We start from the raw sequence: 18,592 nt of genomic DNA, 5'->3' as shown, positions 1-18,592 counted from the left end.
ATACATTTTTTTTTTTTTACATGGAAACTATGTGTGTATGTTCCCTTCGAGAACTGATACAGTGTCCACAGGTGAAGGCATTTGGGAGGTTTCAGCTATCCGCGTAATTTGAAAACTTGCCACCGTAATGTGTTATGTGATTCAGAGAAAGAGTGGCCTAAAAGCACATATAAAAGGGAATTTATTTGCATTTTCTGGGATGGGCATGGCCTCAAATGTGTCTTTTTAACATAGGATGTGATGATTTTGTTATTCACTGCAGTAAATGAGTAATTTTCTGACATGACATTTTTGGTGTCCCCAAAATTGGATACTTCAGGCCCAAAGTAGGTAAAAGTGTCAGATTAGAATGGTACCCCTCCATGTGTCTCGAATTAAAACCCTGCAACTCTAAGATGAAAAATAAATCTCTGTGCCCTGGGTTGTGAGAAGTCTGCTCTGTGCTCTCCCTGTTCATATCTCAGCTATAGATGTCCATTTGGCAATGTAAGTTATGTCCATATGTCACAGATGCCCTCCCAAGGGGTTTTTTTTTTTTTTTAAATTTTCATTTTAACCCCTCCCCACTCATTCCTCCTAGACTGAAATTCCATCCTTACTTTACCTTGCGAGTTTCCTACAACGAACACCAGCGACAGCAAGAGCCAAAGATGGAGAAGGCGGAGCTGCCCGGTGATCTTCATCCTTCAGCGTACAACAAAGGCAACTGAAAAGCAGAGAAACAAGACACGTGAGGAGGAAAGGCAGAATCCATCCTACTGGAATCCCCAACAGGCTGCAGACAGGTCAAATCCTGCCACTCAGCTATAGATTTTATGTGACAAAACTTCACTGTGGGAAATTTTCACAAATGTTGACTGCTGTCCTAGCACAATGCCTTTGATGTGATGCAATTAGTCCAGCTGTTTTTGTGCCATGTCTCTGTGCTTCACCCAGTATCCCTCAGGCGGAGACTCGGCACTAAATAAGGTGCACTGCAAAGTAAGTCACAATTCATTGACATTCACTTCAGATTAAGGGGTGGGGTCAGGACTCTTTGATGTTCTGTATCTGAGTGGTATAATGTTTAACTTTTTAGAACTAGAACCAGTTTGTATGCTCCCTCTTATTTCACAAATGGTGTCAACTCACATAGATGGTGTGGCAATGAGATTTACACTAGGTGAAACTGATTATTTCTCTTACTAATTTTAAACTGAAACAAGTTTAGAAGGCACTAATGCCTGGATGTTTTATAGTAAGTTAGTGTACACATTCCTGGAAATTTTTGATTTAGAGTCACCCTGAGCTCTTTATTAATTAGCAGTGGGAGGTGGTGGAAGGGGGTGGGCATGAGGGGGCTGAATGAGCGGCATGCACGCTAACTTTCTCCTCTTCCATGCACACACGCTCTAACACATTCACATGTTCATTTGCTCTCACATACTAAATGCTCATTTCCACACACTTGCTCGCTCACATTCCTCTCATTCTCACAACCACATACATGGCCCCTGACATACACTCCCTCCCACCCTCCACACACACACCAACACACACACATGCCCCCCTGACATACACTCCCTCCCTCCACACTCACAATCTCTTCCTACCTCAAACCCACCAGTGGCAGCAACCTCATTCAAAGAGCTCTCATGGCCAATGGGCCTCTTCCTTCTTCCAGTCATGCCAACTTCTGCTTCTGCCCTGGTCCTATAGGACTCCACTTCTTCCTGCCCTGTGGCCCCCTCCCTTCTTCCTGCCAGCAAGGGCCAATCATAGGCCTGCCAAAAGGTTTATTCATCTGCATCCTCCACCAAGATCAACTGGATGAAATGCTCAGGGCTTATGACGAGACTGCAGATTGTGGACGCCCTCCCGAGCAAGTTTAGTCATTATTCCCAGAGCCCAGAAACCCTGAAATATCTGGGCATCCACCTATCCACAGAGGAGATCATGGCCTTGATCAACTGGTAAGAGCAGGAAGGCGCTCACCTGAGGTCATGGGCAGGGCTGCTACAGCTGGTGAAGCACTTGGTGTCCAGCATGTGGTGGCATTGGCTTACCACCCTGAGCTCTCCCACAGAGTTTCTCACTCAGACCCAGAGGAAGCTGATGGACTTATTCTGGGCCAGCAAGCACTGGGTCCCTACAAGTATCCTCTCTCTTCCCCTGGAAGACGGAAGACAAGGACTAGTGTGTCTGAAAAGCCAGGTACACACCTTCTGCCTCCAGGCCCTACAGAGATTTGTGCACGCAGAACTCCCTCCACTGTGGTGCCCCCTGGCTGTTTTCATTTTTAGCCAGGTGAGCAAGTTGTGGCATGGCTGGCCACTTTTACTTAAGCTGGAAGGTATGCTCGCAATCTCTCGACACTGCCGCCTTTCTATCAAGATCTTTTTAAGTCTTGGTGCATGGTCTCCATGAAGAGGAGGCCAGCTGCCCTCCCAGAAAACTACCTGGAAGAACCCTTCTCCATGCCCCCATTCTGGGTCCCCCAGAGCATGTGCTGACCTCAGCCAGGATATCAATTGGTCACCCCCATTTGGATGACTGACATATCTGGTGCAGTAAATCTAAATGGCACAGCAGATGGAATTAAGACATCCTCTGCTGCCTGATGTAGACTTATATCTCATCCAGACTAGGGCACCCAGTTGCTTGTCCACTCTATTGGGAGGGGGGGGGGGAGGTGTTCTACAAGCCAGAGGCCTCTGCCAGGTTTCCATCCCCCTCTCCTATGGACTTGAGTGTATAGACCCTATCATCAGAGACCCCCCTCCTTCTCTGCTCAACCCACTCCACCTAAGAGCCTTAGCAGACTGTGGGACATATTCACTGCAAATTTTGAGGCCTTGCTGAAAAGAGCCATTTAGCTACTCATGCACATAGTTCACTACATCGCCTTCTCCTCCTGCACAGATATGGTCTGGAGGCAAGCCATGGGAAAAGGATAGGGACCTCAATGGAAGGCTTTTAATATGGCACCCATCCCTAAGCAAAGTAACATTCTGAGTTGGTGCAAACCACATGGGGGCTATATGAACTGCCTGTATGCTAGAAGCAGTCACACACTCTCCATCACTCCCCCCCCCCCCCCTCTGCCGAGCCCAGAAGATAGTGGCCCATATATTCTGGTTTTCACCCTACCTAACCCCATTCCTTACCTTTTTAAGGAATTTATTTTTGAAGTTCTGGATGTCCTTTCCCCCCATCTCTTAATCTATGGACACTCTGTGCCAAGAGCCCCAGCAGCATGCAGCCAAGTCTACCTCACCAGCTACCTCCTGGCAGAAGCCAAAGTTATCATCAGTTGGACCAGAGAGGCGAGATGGGCTGGATGAAATACAGCTGCATGCAAGACCCTTTTTAGGTTCTTGGTATCCTTGTGTCTGAGGGCAGAGCACCTTAATGCGGTAAGCACTGACCTCATCAACAAGTTTACACGCAACTGGACCATAAACAATGTGTTCTGCCTGCCCACCCACCCTCCCTCCCAAATACACTCTGCTAATGTTCATCCAAGCCTCTGGAAATTTGGTTCACTATGAAGAGCTAAAGGACACTGGTAGGGTATCCTCCAGTGCTTCCTTTCTGCTATGAGCAGTGCAATTTTGTTTGAATGAACCAATATTTTCACCTTCTTTATTAATTCCAACTCCCCTTCCCCCTTGTTAGGAATTCCTTGTCTTTTGGAACCTTTTCTATTAAGTTGCTTGTACACAGGAACCCAGGCTACCTGCAGAATCTTGCAGCCTGCAACATATCCACAAAACATTTTTGGATAACCAGTTTTTTTAAATGGTTGGACATATTTGTTTCCCTCCCCTGAGTGGCACACCATGGGATGTGGATTCACGGTCTTAAGCTATCATGTTTTTTGCTGAGGGGGGCCGCCTTTGGCGGTCCTACCCCAGCATCCAACATTTAAAAAGTCCAGTGTACATAGGCTGCTTCACTAGCAGGAGCAGCAGCAGCAGGCCAGCCAGATATTTCACTTGTTGGCCCGGAGACACGGCAATTCTATTAGAATTTCAGAGTCTCCAGATCAAATCCAAAAAGCTCCCAAGTATGAATATACACACCTGGAGGTTCCTCCTGTGGCATAACAATGCAAGTTCCTTGCACAAATTTAAAGGGGATAGAGCAACTCTCTGCTTCATGCCTCAATCTCTCCCAAGCTTACCAGAAGGGGTAATATCTCCAGGAGTAAATAATATTGTGTAGTACAACAGAATGGAACATAACGAGTGAATAAAAGCCCTGATTTCTCTGTGTTGAGAGAAATAATGTCAGGCAGGGCCTGTGACATTTTCTGGCTTTGCTTTCATTTACTATCACAAGACTCACAAAGGTAAGAGAGCGAGTGCTGTCACTGGCAGGACCTGTACTGTGGAACTCAATGCCACTTGAAATTAGACTGCAGAGAAGCTTTAAACTCTTCAAAGTAAGTCTAAAAACCTGGCTGTATAAACAAGCCTTTTATAAGCAGAACGATGAGAGCAAATAAGCACATATGTAAGTAAGCACCAAGCATTCAACTTTATTAAAATTTCTTTCTCCTATCTCCTATTACATATTAGAACATTAGCTTTATATAGGAACTGTTAAGAAGTTTTTATTCCAACCAAAATATAAGCAAACTCAACATATAGCTTTGATATTAAAAAAATGTTACCGTTCCCTAATGGCACACCTATATGATGTTATCTATACCAATCAACTTTTAACCCTATTTTGTACCTTTTTTTAACCGTTGTGATGGTTAATTAACTACGGTATAGAAAAGTTTTAAAATAAATAAATAAATAAATCACTAGGGTTGGGGAGAATGAATAGGTGTGGATAACCAAAGATATTCATGAGTAAAGAAGGTTAGATTACATCCTGCCATCCTACCCTGAACTAACCTCCTACTTCATTAAAAAACAAAAAAAAAAAAAAAAAAAAATAAGCAGACTCCACTCAATCTTCATTCTTATTTTTACTTTGAACAAGCAAAACAGAACACAAGGTTTTTCATGAGTTGAACCCTCACCCACAAATCAAGAGAGTGAGGTGAGATGTCTATAAAAGAAGCTTCACACCACAAGATAAGTGGAGAACAAAAACGCATCAATAAAAAGTCCAAATGAATGCAAGAGGTGTGTCAAGGCAGGTAAATCATCAACAGGCTCAAAGGACCGTTGTAGGTTAAAGGCGGTCTTTTAATAATTCAAACATCATAGTTGTCAGGCAGACATACAATTCTTTCATATATCAGTTATAGCAGGTTTTTGCAAATTTCTTAGTCCCCTGACAGGGTCGTGTTTCGCTTGGATTGCATTGGGAGGGACAGATCGAGAGCAAATTTTTGCCAGAATATTTGACAAAAAATCTTATCAACTGTCACGCTGGTCGGTGTCTCCCGTGAAGCTACTTGAGATTGTGTCCCCTCATTTGGCTTTTTACGGTTCCTTTAGCATTTCACATTTGTCGATAAGATTATTTGTCAAGTATTCTGGTGAAGATTTGCAAAAACCTGCTTTACTGATGTATGAAAGAATTGTATGTCTGCCTGACAACTATGATGTTTGACTTATTAAAAGACCACCTTAAACCTACAACGGTCCTTTGAGCCTGTTGATGATTTACCTGCCTTGACACACGTCTTGCATTCATTTATAAAAGAAGTTTCACATAAGCAAATATATGTATGTAAGGACATACTGCATCCTTACCAAGCAGTGTACCCCTGTTAAAAAAGGACTAAACCATTTTCTCAAACACTCCCATAGGATGTGCTACAGTGGATCGTTCCCTGTGACTTACTCTAAACAGAGCCTAGCCTAGCAGCTGCTGGGGGTCAGTGATGCCAATTTATCTATTTTGTAACTAAATATGGCAACTTTTTGAACCCAAAGGAGATTTTAGAATTGTGAATGTGACAGTAAAGTTAATTTGGCTAGTTTAGGACAATTTAGCTATAAATCTAGCGACTTTCTCAAAGCTCTAAAATTTACATCAGGATCCCTACTTATAGAGCATATGTGGAAGCAGAAAAGTTTTAGACAGTACAACCTCCTTCGGCTAGAATGCCCTGCTTGCTGCCCCAGCACCCTCTCCCCTGGCCACAGCCCATCAGTACTCCTTAGAACAGGCTCTGCTAGCTTAGGGGCCGATGCAATACAGTGCACTCAGCCGAGCGCACTGTTTAACCTGAAGTCGGACATGGGATAAATAGGCGCTAATCTAGCCCCTAATGCAATAGGGGGATTAGCGCCTATTGCATGTGAATGAGGCTATTACTCATTCACTCCGAATGCAAAAAGATAAATATGCGTTAATAGCTGAGCACATTGAAAGGAAGTACAGAAAAGCAGAATAAACTGCTTTTCTGTACTTCTTTTTTAAAGTTAAAAAAAAAAATACTCGGCAGACCGTCAAGTTATGAAGACCTTTGCCGGTAAACTTGGTCTCGGTTTTCATAACCGGCCGTCTGCCAGTAATGAAAATGTCCGCCAGTAAACTCGGCGGTCGTTTTTATTACTGGCAGACAGGCAGGTTATAAGTTTACCGGCGTCGGTCTTCATAACCAGCAGCCACAGCGGGTCAAGTTAGGAAGGAGGTGCTAAGGTCACGCATGGCGCCCCCTTGCTCATCCTTGATCTAATTCTCTAGTCACCCAATCAAAAAGTCAATCAGATTCATTTGACCCAATCTTCCTCTGGTGAATCCATGCTGCCTAGATCCTGCAACCCATTGGATCATAGGTAGTTTAGTTGACTATCCTTTCCTTTAGCAATATCTCCATTAATTCTCCCAAGTAAGGCCAACCACCCTGTAGTTTCTTTGCTTCCACTTATGTGAAATGAGAAAACCACTGCCCTTCTCCAATCTTGTAGCAGCACACCCAGTTCCAGAGATCCATTAAACAAGTTTTTCAGCAGACTCATCAGCACCTCTCTGAGCTCCTTTAGTATATTGGGATATAGCTCATCAGGCCCTATAGCCTTGCTCACTTTCAATTTTGATAATTCCATCCAAACATTCTCTTCTATAAATGGGGTTGTATTTATCCGACTACCATCAGCACACTTTCCACCCAGGGTCTAGTTTAGTGAACACCACTGCACCTTGAGCTAGCCAGCTAACTTTTCAGCTGGATAAAAAGTTATCTAGTCATGTCAGGACTGGTCAGCGCAATAGGATTTTCAAATCATGCCATGTGTACAAACTTAGGGCCAGATTTTAAAAAGCATTTACATGCGTAAATCTGGGTTTTACGCATGTAAATGCACTTTACTCGAGTAAGTGGGCTTTTGAAAATTGCTACAATATATGCCATTGAATCGTCCATAGGATTTATTCGCATAAGTGCACTTTACGTGAGTAAATGGCTTTTGAAAATTGCTACAATAGTAGTTACATTTATGCGCGTAACTCCTTTGAAAATTACCCCCTTAAGATGGAGAAATGATGTTGAATATCAGCCTAATAATGTTCTTTATACCATTGACATAGAACCAAACAACAAAGCTACAGTATAGGGAATTTGAGAGTCTAATTGTAAGATTCGTGGATGCTTGTGCTATGGTAAGGTTGGCTCAACCTATAGAGAAGGCCCCATAGGTCCTTGCCTACAGCTGGCTAAGCTATGCTGGGATGAGACGGATCAGGGGTTTCACCTATACCAATCCCTTTCCCTTCAGAATGAGCTCTTGGGTTCCAGAGGCCGACAGATCTTAGGCAAGAGTCTCTAAGGATGAGATAAGGGCAAAGGTTCAGTATCAGGCTAGGGTCAGGGGGCAGGTTGCAGGCAAGAGTGGTCAAGTTTCAAGCTAAGGTCAGATCTAGAAGTCAGTCCGCAAACAGGTGGAGGAGACAAGGAGAAGGACTGACACGGAAGGGTAGGAAGAAGGCAATGACTGTAAAAAGACAAGAGAAGCTGTGCTGGAGAGACAAGGCGGGCCCAGGATCAAGAAAGCAGGAGAAGAAGCAACTCACACTACATACAAGATGTAGCCTACCCATTGCTTAAGCAAAGGAAAGAGTCCTGAGAGACCCTCTATACGGCTGGAGTCCTGACGTCATAGGGAGGCGCCACAAGCCCTTTAAATGTGGCAAAGTCCAGCGCGCACACCTAGTGGAACTATAGAAGGGAGTGACGATGGTGGCGACCCCATGCAGGGGAAAGAGATAGGCAGATCAGTGACGTCGGGTGAGTACCGCGGCTCGTGGGGCCTACCCAGGAGCCGCAAAATGTAACAGTAGTTTTTCTTGCTGTTGGCTGTTTTTCTGAAAATCTTAATATTTATTCTTAAAACAGGGTTTCAATATCCAAAGTGACATTTACTAATTGTAAACACAGAGGATGGAAATCTCAATACAAAAAGCTGTAACAGTAGAAAGACATCATGTTGCTGACTCACCCTTTGCCTGCACCTTTGGGCTCCCTGCTAAGCTGGTTGACCTACACAGGATGCTTTCATGGAGATTCTGTTCACAGTTTTCTAGGGCATATAAAATAAAAGTCCTAGCGGCAAGGGAATTTCAGCTTGGCATCTGGCTTGTGGGCTCAAGTAAGATGCTGGATCAGACTGGACGCAGAGGTAACTGGTGTGACTGGGTCTCTTCTGGACAGGGAAAACAGGAAAAGAAGCAAGTTTTTCTGCCCTCCATTTATTTATTTGATTTATATTCTGCCTTTCAGACACTTCAAAGTGATTTACATTAAGGTCCTGTTGATTATAATTTGCCCCCTTCCCCTACCCCCTGCCAAGTGAAATCCTCTTGCTATCCTCTTCACACATCCTTTTGGTGGCCTCTGCTTCATGGAACCCACGACCCTGGCATTCAGTAGAGGGAGTCTCACATATTGGCTGGGTGGTTGCAACTTGCAATTTATTTATTCTTCAAGGGTAGTCAGCACTAAATCACATCAACTTTAGTCATGGGTTACAGGGCAGAGATAACAGCTTATGCAGCTGGGAAAACAAATATTCCCCTGCCCATTTGCATTTTAATAAAGTCAAAACCTCTATTCCTAACAAATGATAGACATTAGTCAGTCTCCAGCATAATCCCATTGGTATTCAGATAGGCACAATGAGTTCATTGAGAGGAGTTGGATTCTAGATAAGTAAAAAAAAAAGAAAAGAAAGAAAAGATTTCTAGCAAGTAGTTGTATCCACATCTCCTCCCAGACTCCAGGAATTGAAAGCTAGGCATAGTGTGTAAGAACTGTCGTTAGGCACTCTCTTATCCATGGCAAAATCCATGGGGCCACTTCTGAACTGGTAAACCAGAAGGCCTTTAGGGAACTAGCAGAGACTCCACAAACAGGTCTTGTTCCCCTAAACTTAAAGGAACTCAAAAAACCCTGAAGGAACTTTTCCATTAGGAACTCACGTGCTGCTGGTGGATCCAATCCCACTGACGGCAGAAGGAGGAGGCCCATGGTGCCACCAGTAGAGATGTGAATCGGAACCGGAATCGGTTCGGATTCCAGTTCCGATTCACATCGTGGGTTTTTTTTTTTGTCCGGCCCGATCACGGTTTTGTTTATCAGCTGCACCCGAGCCGATAAACAAAAAACCCACCCGACCCTTTAAAACTAATCCCTTAGCTTCCCCCACCCTCCCGACCCCCCCAAAAACATTTTACAGGTACCTGGTGGTCCAGTGGGGGTCCCGGGAGCAATCTCCCTCTCCTGAGCCGTTGGCTGCCACTAATAAAAATGGCGCCGATGGAGGGAGCACTGGATGGCCGGCGCCATCTTTAAAAATGGCGCGGGCCATCCAGTGCTCCTACCATGTGACAGGGGCCGGCCAATGGCACAGATACCCTGTCACATGGTAAGAGCAAAGGGCCATCGGCGCCATTTTGATTAGTGGCAGCCGACGGCCCGGGAGCGGAGATCGCTCCCGGGACCCCCACTGGACCACCAGGTACCTGTAAAAAGTTTTTTTGGGGGGGTCGGGAGGGTGGGGAAAGCTAAGGTGTTACGACTATGGCTGCTGTGCAACCGCCTCACCACCAGGGGTCCTTCAAGAGCAGGCTCTCCTGGCTGGCCCAATCCATCTGCTCTATGCCCTGGATGTTCCTTTATAAGCCTGCCTACCCAAGACTCCAGTGCTTCGGCATCGAGCTCGTTGGGCTCCCTGCTCTAGCCTTGCCTTGCTGTGTGTGGCCTTCGGGCCTTCTGCCTTGTCTTGCTGTGTGTGCGTGGCCTTCGGGCCCTCTGCCTTGCCATGTGTGTGTGGCCTTCGGGCTCTCTGTCTTGCTATAAGGTTCTTGTGACCCTGCCTGGACATTGACTCTGTTGCCTGTCACCTGCCTTGACCCTGCCTGGACTTTGACTTTGTTCCCAGCCAGTACTCTGCTCCATATATCACAGCCATCGCCCAGCTCCATTCACTCCTGCCGCATCACATTCCTTCCCAGCCATCATCAGAGACCTTCCAGCTATCCCTGTCTCTCTCCACCTGGAGTCACTCCTGAAGGTGGTGTTCACTACACCGGATCACTGCCCAAACGTAACATAAGGGATTAGTTTTAAAGGGTCGGGGTGGGTTTAGGGGTTATTTTTGTGTGCCGTTTTTCCCGCCCTCCCCCAAAATGATAAGAGAACCCCCACGAACAATATCGTGGGGTTTTCCTATCGTTTTGGGTGAGCCCCCGATGTCTGACGATTTTGAAAATATTGTACGATATTTTCAATTGTCCGAAGCCCGATTCACATCCCTAGCCACCAGTGGACCCGATCCCACCGGCGGCAGAAGCAGGAGGCCACAGCAGAGGAAGCCCATCCTTCAGCTCCTCCTTTGGTGCTGGCCCCACGGTCTTGAACACTCGTGGTACTAGAACTTCCTGTATTCTCGTGAGATTAGAAAACAGGAAGAAGTGCTAGCACCGCGAATGTTGACTTACCGTGGTGCTAGCACAGAAAGAGGAGCTGCAAAATGGCTTTTCTCCATAAAAGAGTCACTTTAATTTTTCATTGGAGGGGTTGACGTGGGACAGGCTCAGCCAGCAGAGGTATTTATTTCTTTATTTATTTGCCACCAATGCAAAAGTTCTAGGTGGCTCACATAATTATAAAAATGAACAAATGAATAAACAATACAACAAAACAGAATAATGCAAGTTAAAAATAGGAAGCACTTTTTAAAAATGTCATTTACTGGAGAGGGGGGTAGGGTGGTGGGGAGGTGGGGGAGAGCTGGCACTGAGAGAACACAGTCTTGGCTATGGAAAAATACTAGATCTTAAATCATATGGTGACATTTCTTCACAGAAAGAAAATGAGGATGTATGGAATTATTCTAGTGGAGAAGGTGCGGACAAATAAGGTGATGGCATATAAAAAAAAGCATGGTAGGACTCTTAATGTTGGGACACATGGCTGAAACTGGAGATTTATTAAGGTCTGCTGTATTGTAGTAAGTAGTGAAAATGTTTCTACATTTCTGTAATGCTAGGGCTGGTTATTATACACAGGGCTGGACAAATTTAATTGTATTTGGTGATTCGGGCATTTTTCATTCTTCACACTCTCCAGCATGTATGCCACTACTTTCTGTCTTCTCCTATCTTACAAATCAAAGTAAGCACTGTTGGCCATGCAATTTTGGTTTGGTGGGGCTCAGGTATGGTTTATTAAATCAGACCAAAATCCAAGTCAAATCGGCTTGACCTAACCTAGCAGATGAGTTGGGTCACAGCAGGTTCTCCCATCTCCAGATAAGAGACATCTGATCTCACAGTGACACATTTACTCATAAGAGATCACTGTTTCCTGGTGAAGCAGTGGTTCCCTTACCTGCTGTGAAGGACTACCCTGTCCTTGGATATTAAGGTACACAGAATGCTATTGTTTAGATAATTACATCAAAAAGAACAATAGAAAGACTTCTTCATCACTACAAAAGGGATGCGGCACAAGTTGAAAAGAAACAAAGCCACAGAAACTGATAAGATTTTGGCTTAGATAAAGAGACAACTTCGGATGTTTGGCAACCAGAGAGAGAAAGAGAGAAAATCAGTACAAACAGACAAAAGAAGGTGGGGAGAGGCACAAAAACAGATGATAACTGAGAGGGGGAGAAGTGATGATATTGTGATGGTAATACTTGGAAAGTGATGGAGTTGCAAAGGTTCCGCAGGTCCCACAGGGAATGCGAGCTATAATTTACTAGTGGGACAGAACTAGTAAATAACAATAACATATTCCCCTGCAACACAGACAAATGTAGGCAAAAAGAAAGATAGAAAAGACTAGAATCATGATTGTCTAACAACACTAAGCAGGGAGACATAAAATGCACTATTTAAATTGGAGTAGTTACTTAGTTAAATGTCATGCAACTTAAATGGCTCAAGCAACAGCAGACTTAATTTCATTCAGTAGCTTTGATTCAGTTTTTTATTCATGTTTTAATAATTTATTTTTTCTTATAGTCTGCAATTTCCAATTTTGTTCAACATGGATGACAAACAATGGTGAGGTCAATATTCAAACGGTAGATAGCCGCATAAGTAGGACTTACCTGGGTATCTAGTGGCCAGTGAATATCTTTTATATTCAGTGGCCACAAGAAAGTTAGATAAGACATTTATCCAGCTATCTAGTTAGCTGAATAAATTGTGGGTGGGCAATGGGTGGATTGGAGTGGTGCTACTTAGCCGGCTAAGTTATCTGGCTAAATAGCAATATTCAAACAGATAACTTAGGGGGTCATTTTCCAATGATATAGCACGTGTGCAATAGCTAAATTGGGGTGGAGTCAGGGCGGAGTCCACACAGGAAGGGGAGGAGTCGAGCAGCGTCGGGGTGGATGTCGCGGAAACGTCGCTGACGGCGAAAGGTAAGACTCTTTATCGCCGCCAGTATCACGCCCAATAGCACCTCCTTTCACGGTGGTGCTATTGGGTGCGAAAGCCAGCAGCGATAACACTGTGGTGGTGCGATCACTGCCGGCTTTTGCAGGCCCGCCCCCTGCTTCGCCCCCGGCTCCCCATTACTTCCGGATTCTCTAAGGTCTGCGATCTTAGAAAATCCAGGTCTTATTTGCTAAGTCAGAACTGCTCAATAACAAGTCTAAACTTAGATAACACTTAACCGTCTAAGGTCTGGATTCATCATTCTTCACAGAATGATGAATCCTGCAAAAACAGGGGGGGGGGGGGTGCGGGTGGGCCTGCGAAAGCCTTCTCACCATGGTGGTGCAATTTCGGCGGCCGCGGTGCACTGGCTGCTGGCTTTCACACCAAATAGCGCCGCCATGAAAGGTGGCGCTATTCGGCACACTACTGCTGACGATAATGTTAGTAACATTATCGCCGGCAGCGAAGACACCGCCGACTCTGCCCCGACTCCTCCCCTCCCCCTAATTTGCATTATATCGCATGCGAAAAGGCCATTTTCACATGTGATAATGCTTTACAAAATAACCCCCTAAGTAGCAATTTGTCAGGGGATATTCAACAGCATAACCATGTTGCTGAATATCCCATCTAAGTTAATCGTATAGGTCTCTCGGGCTTATTTAGCTGAACAGCTAGGTTTTCAATATTGACCGTCTACATAATAAACACAACACACAATATTTCACTCAAAAACATAAAAAGATTCAAGGTCTCATTCTGTATATTATAGCTTGCAGATTTAACATCTATTATCCAATTAAGAGGATCAATAGTCCAAAAAAGGCTTACACAAATAACACAGCTTTTAACTTTTTCTGACACCATAGATAATCCCGTTCTTCTTGAATATTATACCTTTAATGAAGAATCATTAAACTGACCAGGGATTGATATTTAAGGCTTGCTTTTCAAAGCCATTTACACACATAAAACCCAATTTTATAAATAACTATACTAAAACAGCTTTGGGCTCAGTGTGTACAAGCATGCGTGCACCCCACAAAACCGGAAAGAGGCATTCGGGGGGGGGGGGGGGGGAGGAGTTGGGGCAGATTTCAGATGCACGTATAAGAACATAAGAACATAAGAAAATGCCATACTGGGTCAGACCAAGGGTCCATCAAGCCCAGCATCCTGTTTCCAACAGTGGCCAATCCAGGCCATAAGAACCTGGCAAGTACCCAAAAACTAAGTCTATTCCATGTTACCATTGCTAATGGCAGTGGCTATTCTCTAAGGGGCGGATTTTCAGAGCCCTGCTCGCCTAAATCCGCCCAAACCGGGCGGATTTAGGCGAGCAGGGCCCTGCGCGCCGGGAAGCCTATTTTACATAGGCCTACTGGCGCGCGCAGAGCCCCGGGACTCGCGTAAGTCCCGGGATTCTCTGAGGGGGGCGTGTCGTGGGCGTGTCGTGGGGCGGGCCCGGTCGTCGCGGCATTTCGGGGGCGTGTCGGCAGCGTTTTGGGGGTGGGTACGGGGGCGTGGCTACGGCCCGGGGCGGTCCGGGGGCGTGGCCGCGCCCTCCGTACCCGCTCCCAGGTCGCGGCCCGGCGTGCAAGAGGCCCGCTGACGCGCGGGGATTTACGCCTCCCTCTGGGAGGCGTAAATCCCCCGACAAAGGTAAGGGGGGGGTTTAGACAGGGCCGGGCGGGTGGGTTAGGTAGGGGAAGGGAGGGGAAGGTGAGGGGAGGGCAAAGGAAAGTTCCCTCCGAGGCCGCTCCGATTTCGGAGCGGCCTTGGAGGGAACGGGGGTAGGCTGCGCGGCTCGGCGCGCGCCGGCTATACAAAATCCATAGCCTTGCGTGCGCCGATCCAGGTTTTTAGCAGATACACGCGGCTCCGCGCGTATCTACTAAAATCCAGTGTACTTTTGTTTGCGCCTGGAGCGCAAACAAAAGTAGGCTATTCGCGCTCCTTTTAAAATCCGCCCCTAAGTGAACTTAATAGCAGGTAATGGACTTCTCCTCCAAGAACTTATCCAATCCTTTTTTAAACACAGCTATACTAACTGCACTAACCACATCCTCTGGCAACAAATTCCAGAGTTTAATTGTGCGTTGAGTAAAAAATAACTTTCTCCGATTAGTTTTAAATGTGCCCCATGCTAACTTCATGGAGTGCCCCCTAGTCTTTCTACTATCTGAAAGAGTAAATAACTGATTCACATCTACCCGTTCTAGACCTCTCATGATTTTAAACACCTCTATCATATCCCCCCTCAGTCGTCTCTTCTCCAAGCTGAAAAGTCCTAACCTCTTTAGTCTTTCCTCATAGGAGAGTTGTTCCATTCCCCTTATCATTTTGGTAGCCCTTCTCGGTACCTTCTCCATCGCAATTATATCTTTTTTGAGATGCGGCAACCAGAATTGTACACAGTATTCAAGGTGCGGTCTCACCATGGAGCGATACAGAGGCATTATGACATTTTCCGTTTTATTCACCATTCCCTTTCTAATAATTCCCAACATTCTGTTTGCTTTTTTGACTGCCGCAGCACACTGTACCGACGATTTCAATGTGTTATCCACTATGACACCTAGATCTCTTTCTTGGGTTGTAGCACCTAATATGGAACCCAACATTGTGTAATTATAGCATGGGTTATTTTTCCCTATATGCATCACCTTGCACTTTTGATTTAAAAAAATATGTGGGTAATTTTCAAAGAATGCTGCATGGCCCAAATGCACATGATTATAGTCACCCAGAGATCTACTATAACCTACATGTATCTGGTCCACACAGATTATAAAATGCATGCATATACACCCACCAAGATACACACCTATGCTTCAGTATGCACGAATATCTGCAATCCATAGAAAATGTGTACTTTTCCTACCCATTTCATAAACATACATGTGTATATTTTATATGCAGAAAAAATATAACATGTTTGCATAAAAATCCTGAGTTTATATGCGCACCTACTTGAAATCTCCAGTTTGCTGATATCTCCACCATTTCACCCACTCCATTGAGACCCTCCGACTACTTCATCATGAACTCTAGGGATGTGAATCATTTTTGAACGATTAAAATTATCGTCAGATAATTTTAAAATCGTCCAAAATCGTTAGAGTGCATGATACAATACAAATGCCCCCGATTTATCGTCAGGGGCATTTGTATTGTATCGTTAAATAGGGCGCGACAAAACCGGCACACACCAAAAAAAACCCTAAAACCACCCCGAACCTTTAAAAAAATCCCCCACCCTCCCGAAACCCCCCAAAATGTTTTAAATTACCTGGGGTCTAGTGGGGGGGGGGGGGGGGGGGTCCCGACGCGATCTCCCTCTCTCTGGCCATGGCTGCGTTGAGAGAAATGGCGCCGGTGGCCCTTTGCCCTTATCATGTGACAGGGCAAAGGTAGCGCCGGCACCATTTTGGTTCCTGGTTCCCGACGTCACGCATCCAGGAGATCACCCCCCGGACCCCCGCTGGACCCCCAGGGACTTTTGGCCAGCTTGGGGGGGGCCTCCTGACCCCCAAAAGATTTGCCAAAAGTCCAGCGGGGGTCCGGGAGCGACCTCCTGCACGCGGGCCATATTGCCAATCTTCAAAATGGCGCCGGCGCTACCTTTGCCCTCACTATGTCATACGGGCGACGGTCATACTGTCATATTTCATATGTCATATGTCATACTGAGCAGACTTCTCTCTCCTTCCAAACTGGGATGAACAATGGCTAGAAACTCTGAGAAGAACTTTCTCGCTCCTCTCTCACATCACATCAGGAATAGGCGCTCCTTCCTACTTCACCCGAGGAAGATCAGTTCACTGTTCCTACAGGAGTCTATGCATACCATCTACTGGCAGAAACCATCAGCCTAAAAGGCGATACTGCACATTAATGCATGTTGTCACGTATTAACGTGCATTGTTACTAAATAGTCCCCATTACTTTCAATGGGAACTATTTACTAACAGTGCGTATTGACACACATTAATGGCCCCTTAAAGAAGTGGGAAAGGTCATTTGCCTTTCTGCCTACTTCTACTCCTGAATCTTTTCCAAGTTGGCTAGGTTCTATTCGTAATAAAAAAAAATGTAGCTATGCCTATTACTGGAAACTACATTATATAAAAAAGCAATTTCTACACTTTTCCTTGCTTTCTTTTATTTTCAAAGGGAAATCAAGAATAAGATTGCATGGGACTAGGAAAAGACCCTATGACAGGGCTTCCAAAGCAGTTCTGGCGGCTTGATTGCTAGATGGGTTTTTAAGATGTTTACAATGAATATGCATGAAATAGCGATGCATATAATGGAAAATCAGTATATGCACATTTATCTAATGCATAGTCATTCTGGATATTCTGAAAAGCCAATTGGCTGGAGTCACTAGAACAGGTTTGGAAAGCCCTGTCCTCCGGACATCTGAAAGATTCTGCCAGATGACAATTAATATTCTTTGTTAATTTCCTAGTCTAATTTCTATTTCAATGATTTAACTAAATAATAAAGAAAATCCACATATTTGTGTTCATACTGGGGATTCCTGACTACTGGAGCACCGAATCAACCTAAGGGCAGGGGTTGAGTTTATTACAAAAGGAGTGAGAAAAACGTTTGAGCTGTGGCTGCCCCCTTCCATCCATTCAATTGGCTGGGGCCCCCAAAAATTGAGTTTCTCACACACACATACACACACATATGAAGGGTATCCTGGTTTCCTGGCCTGGTGTCTAATTCTCTTGCCAACCAATCAGCTCTTGAACCAGTTACCAAGCCAATAGGGAGCCATACTGCCAACCAGTGGCTCAAAGTCCTCATTTTGTTTCTCTTCAAGTTGCTGAAAAAAGAGGAAGCAAACATGGATACACAAGCATGGATACAGAGACGCAAGCACTCCGTACCCACATGGATAGAGAGGCAGGTAGACAACCCAGACACAGAGAGAAACAAATACTTCATGTCTAGACAGACACAGAGAGACAGAGACACAAGGCACTCAGGACACAGAGAGGCTCAGACACCCACACCCAGATAGACAAACATAGGCAGACATGCTACACCCATACACAGGGAGAGACAGGCAGGCAGATCACACCACACACTGAGACACAGAGATCCCACATAGACAAACACACTCCATACTGAATCAGATCCAGATCCAGAGAGAGACACATGGTTAGACATGGTAAGACATGGTAAGACAAATGGTAAGTGGTAAAATATTTTTCAAAAACTTAGGTGCCAAACCCCAGCTTTTTAGAAGCTGGGGAAAACTCTATCCCATTACTGTTTTCACAATTTGTTCCTATTTTTTGCTTTTTTTTTTTTTCTGTTTGCTTATCTTTTTATTTTATCATGTTTTATTTTGCTTACTTTTTTTTTTTTGCCTTTATTCTAACTCCCCTCCATATCTACCCTTTCTCTGGCCTCTCTACCCATTCTCTTCCCCTGCAGCACCAATTATTTCCCCTGGGCAGGCTGTGGCTGTGATCTCTCTTCCTCAGGAGGGACCTGGTGGGAGCAGGCCCTCCTCCCGTGCTGTGGCCTGAGGATAGCAGCTCTTGATAGGTTGCAGAATACTCACATGCCCGGGCCTGCTGCAGTGAAAGCAGCTGCATTTCCCAGGCCCCTTTCCTAAGCCCATCAAAGTGGAAGCGACTCTTCCCTGGGCCAGCTGAAAGAGACACCTGGCTAAGTTGTGGCAATGCTGACGATGACATCACTATGCTCCCTTACTCCTGAG

The 18,592-nt window shown here is 45.2% G+C and overlaps 1 protein-coding gene across 2 annotated transcripts in view; it reads right to left on the bottom strand.

Annotated features, from left to right (window-relative positions):
• IL2RB (interleukin 2 receptor subunit beta) overlaps window positions 1-18,592 on the bottom strand; it is a 100,806-nt gene that overhangs the window by 56,657 nt on the left and 25,557 nt on the right. For both annotated transcript variants that reach the window (XM_029590064.1, XM_029590065.1), the window contains one exon: window positions 605-706. In XM_029590064.1, the coding sequence (XP_029445924.1) occupies window positions 605-683 (79 nt within the window). In that variant the 5' untranslated portion in view covers window positions 684-706. The remainder of the gene's footprint in view (window positions 1-604; window positions 707-18,592) is intronic.

Source organism: Rhinatrema bivittatum, chromosome 2 (assembly GCF_901001135.1).
Source record: "Rhinatrema bivittatum chromosome 2, aRhiBiv1.1, whole genome shotgun sequence".
Classification (NCBI taxonomy): domain Eukaryota; kingdom Metazoa; phylum Chordata; class Amphibia; order Gymnophiona; family Rhinatrematidae; genus Rhinatrema; species Rhinatrema bivittatum.
Note: the sequence above shows the minus strand (reverse complement) of the source record. Positions and strands in the feature narration are given on the sequence as shown.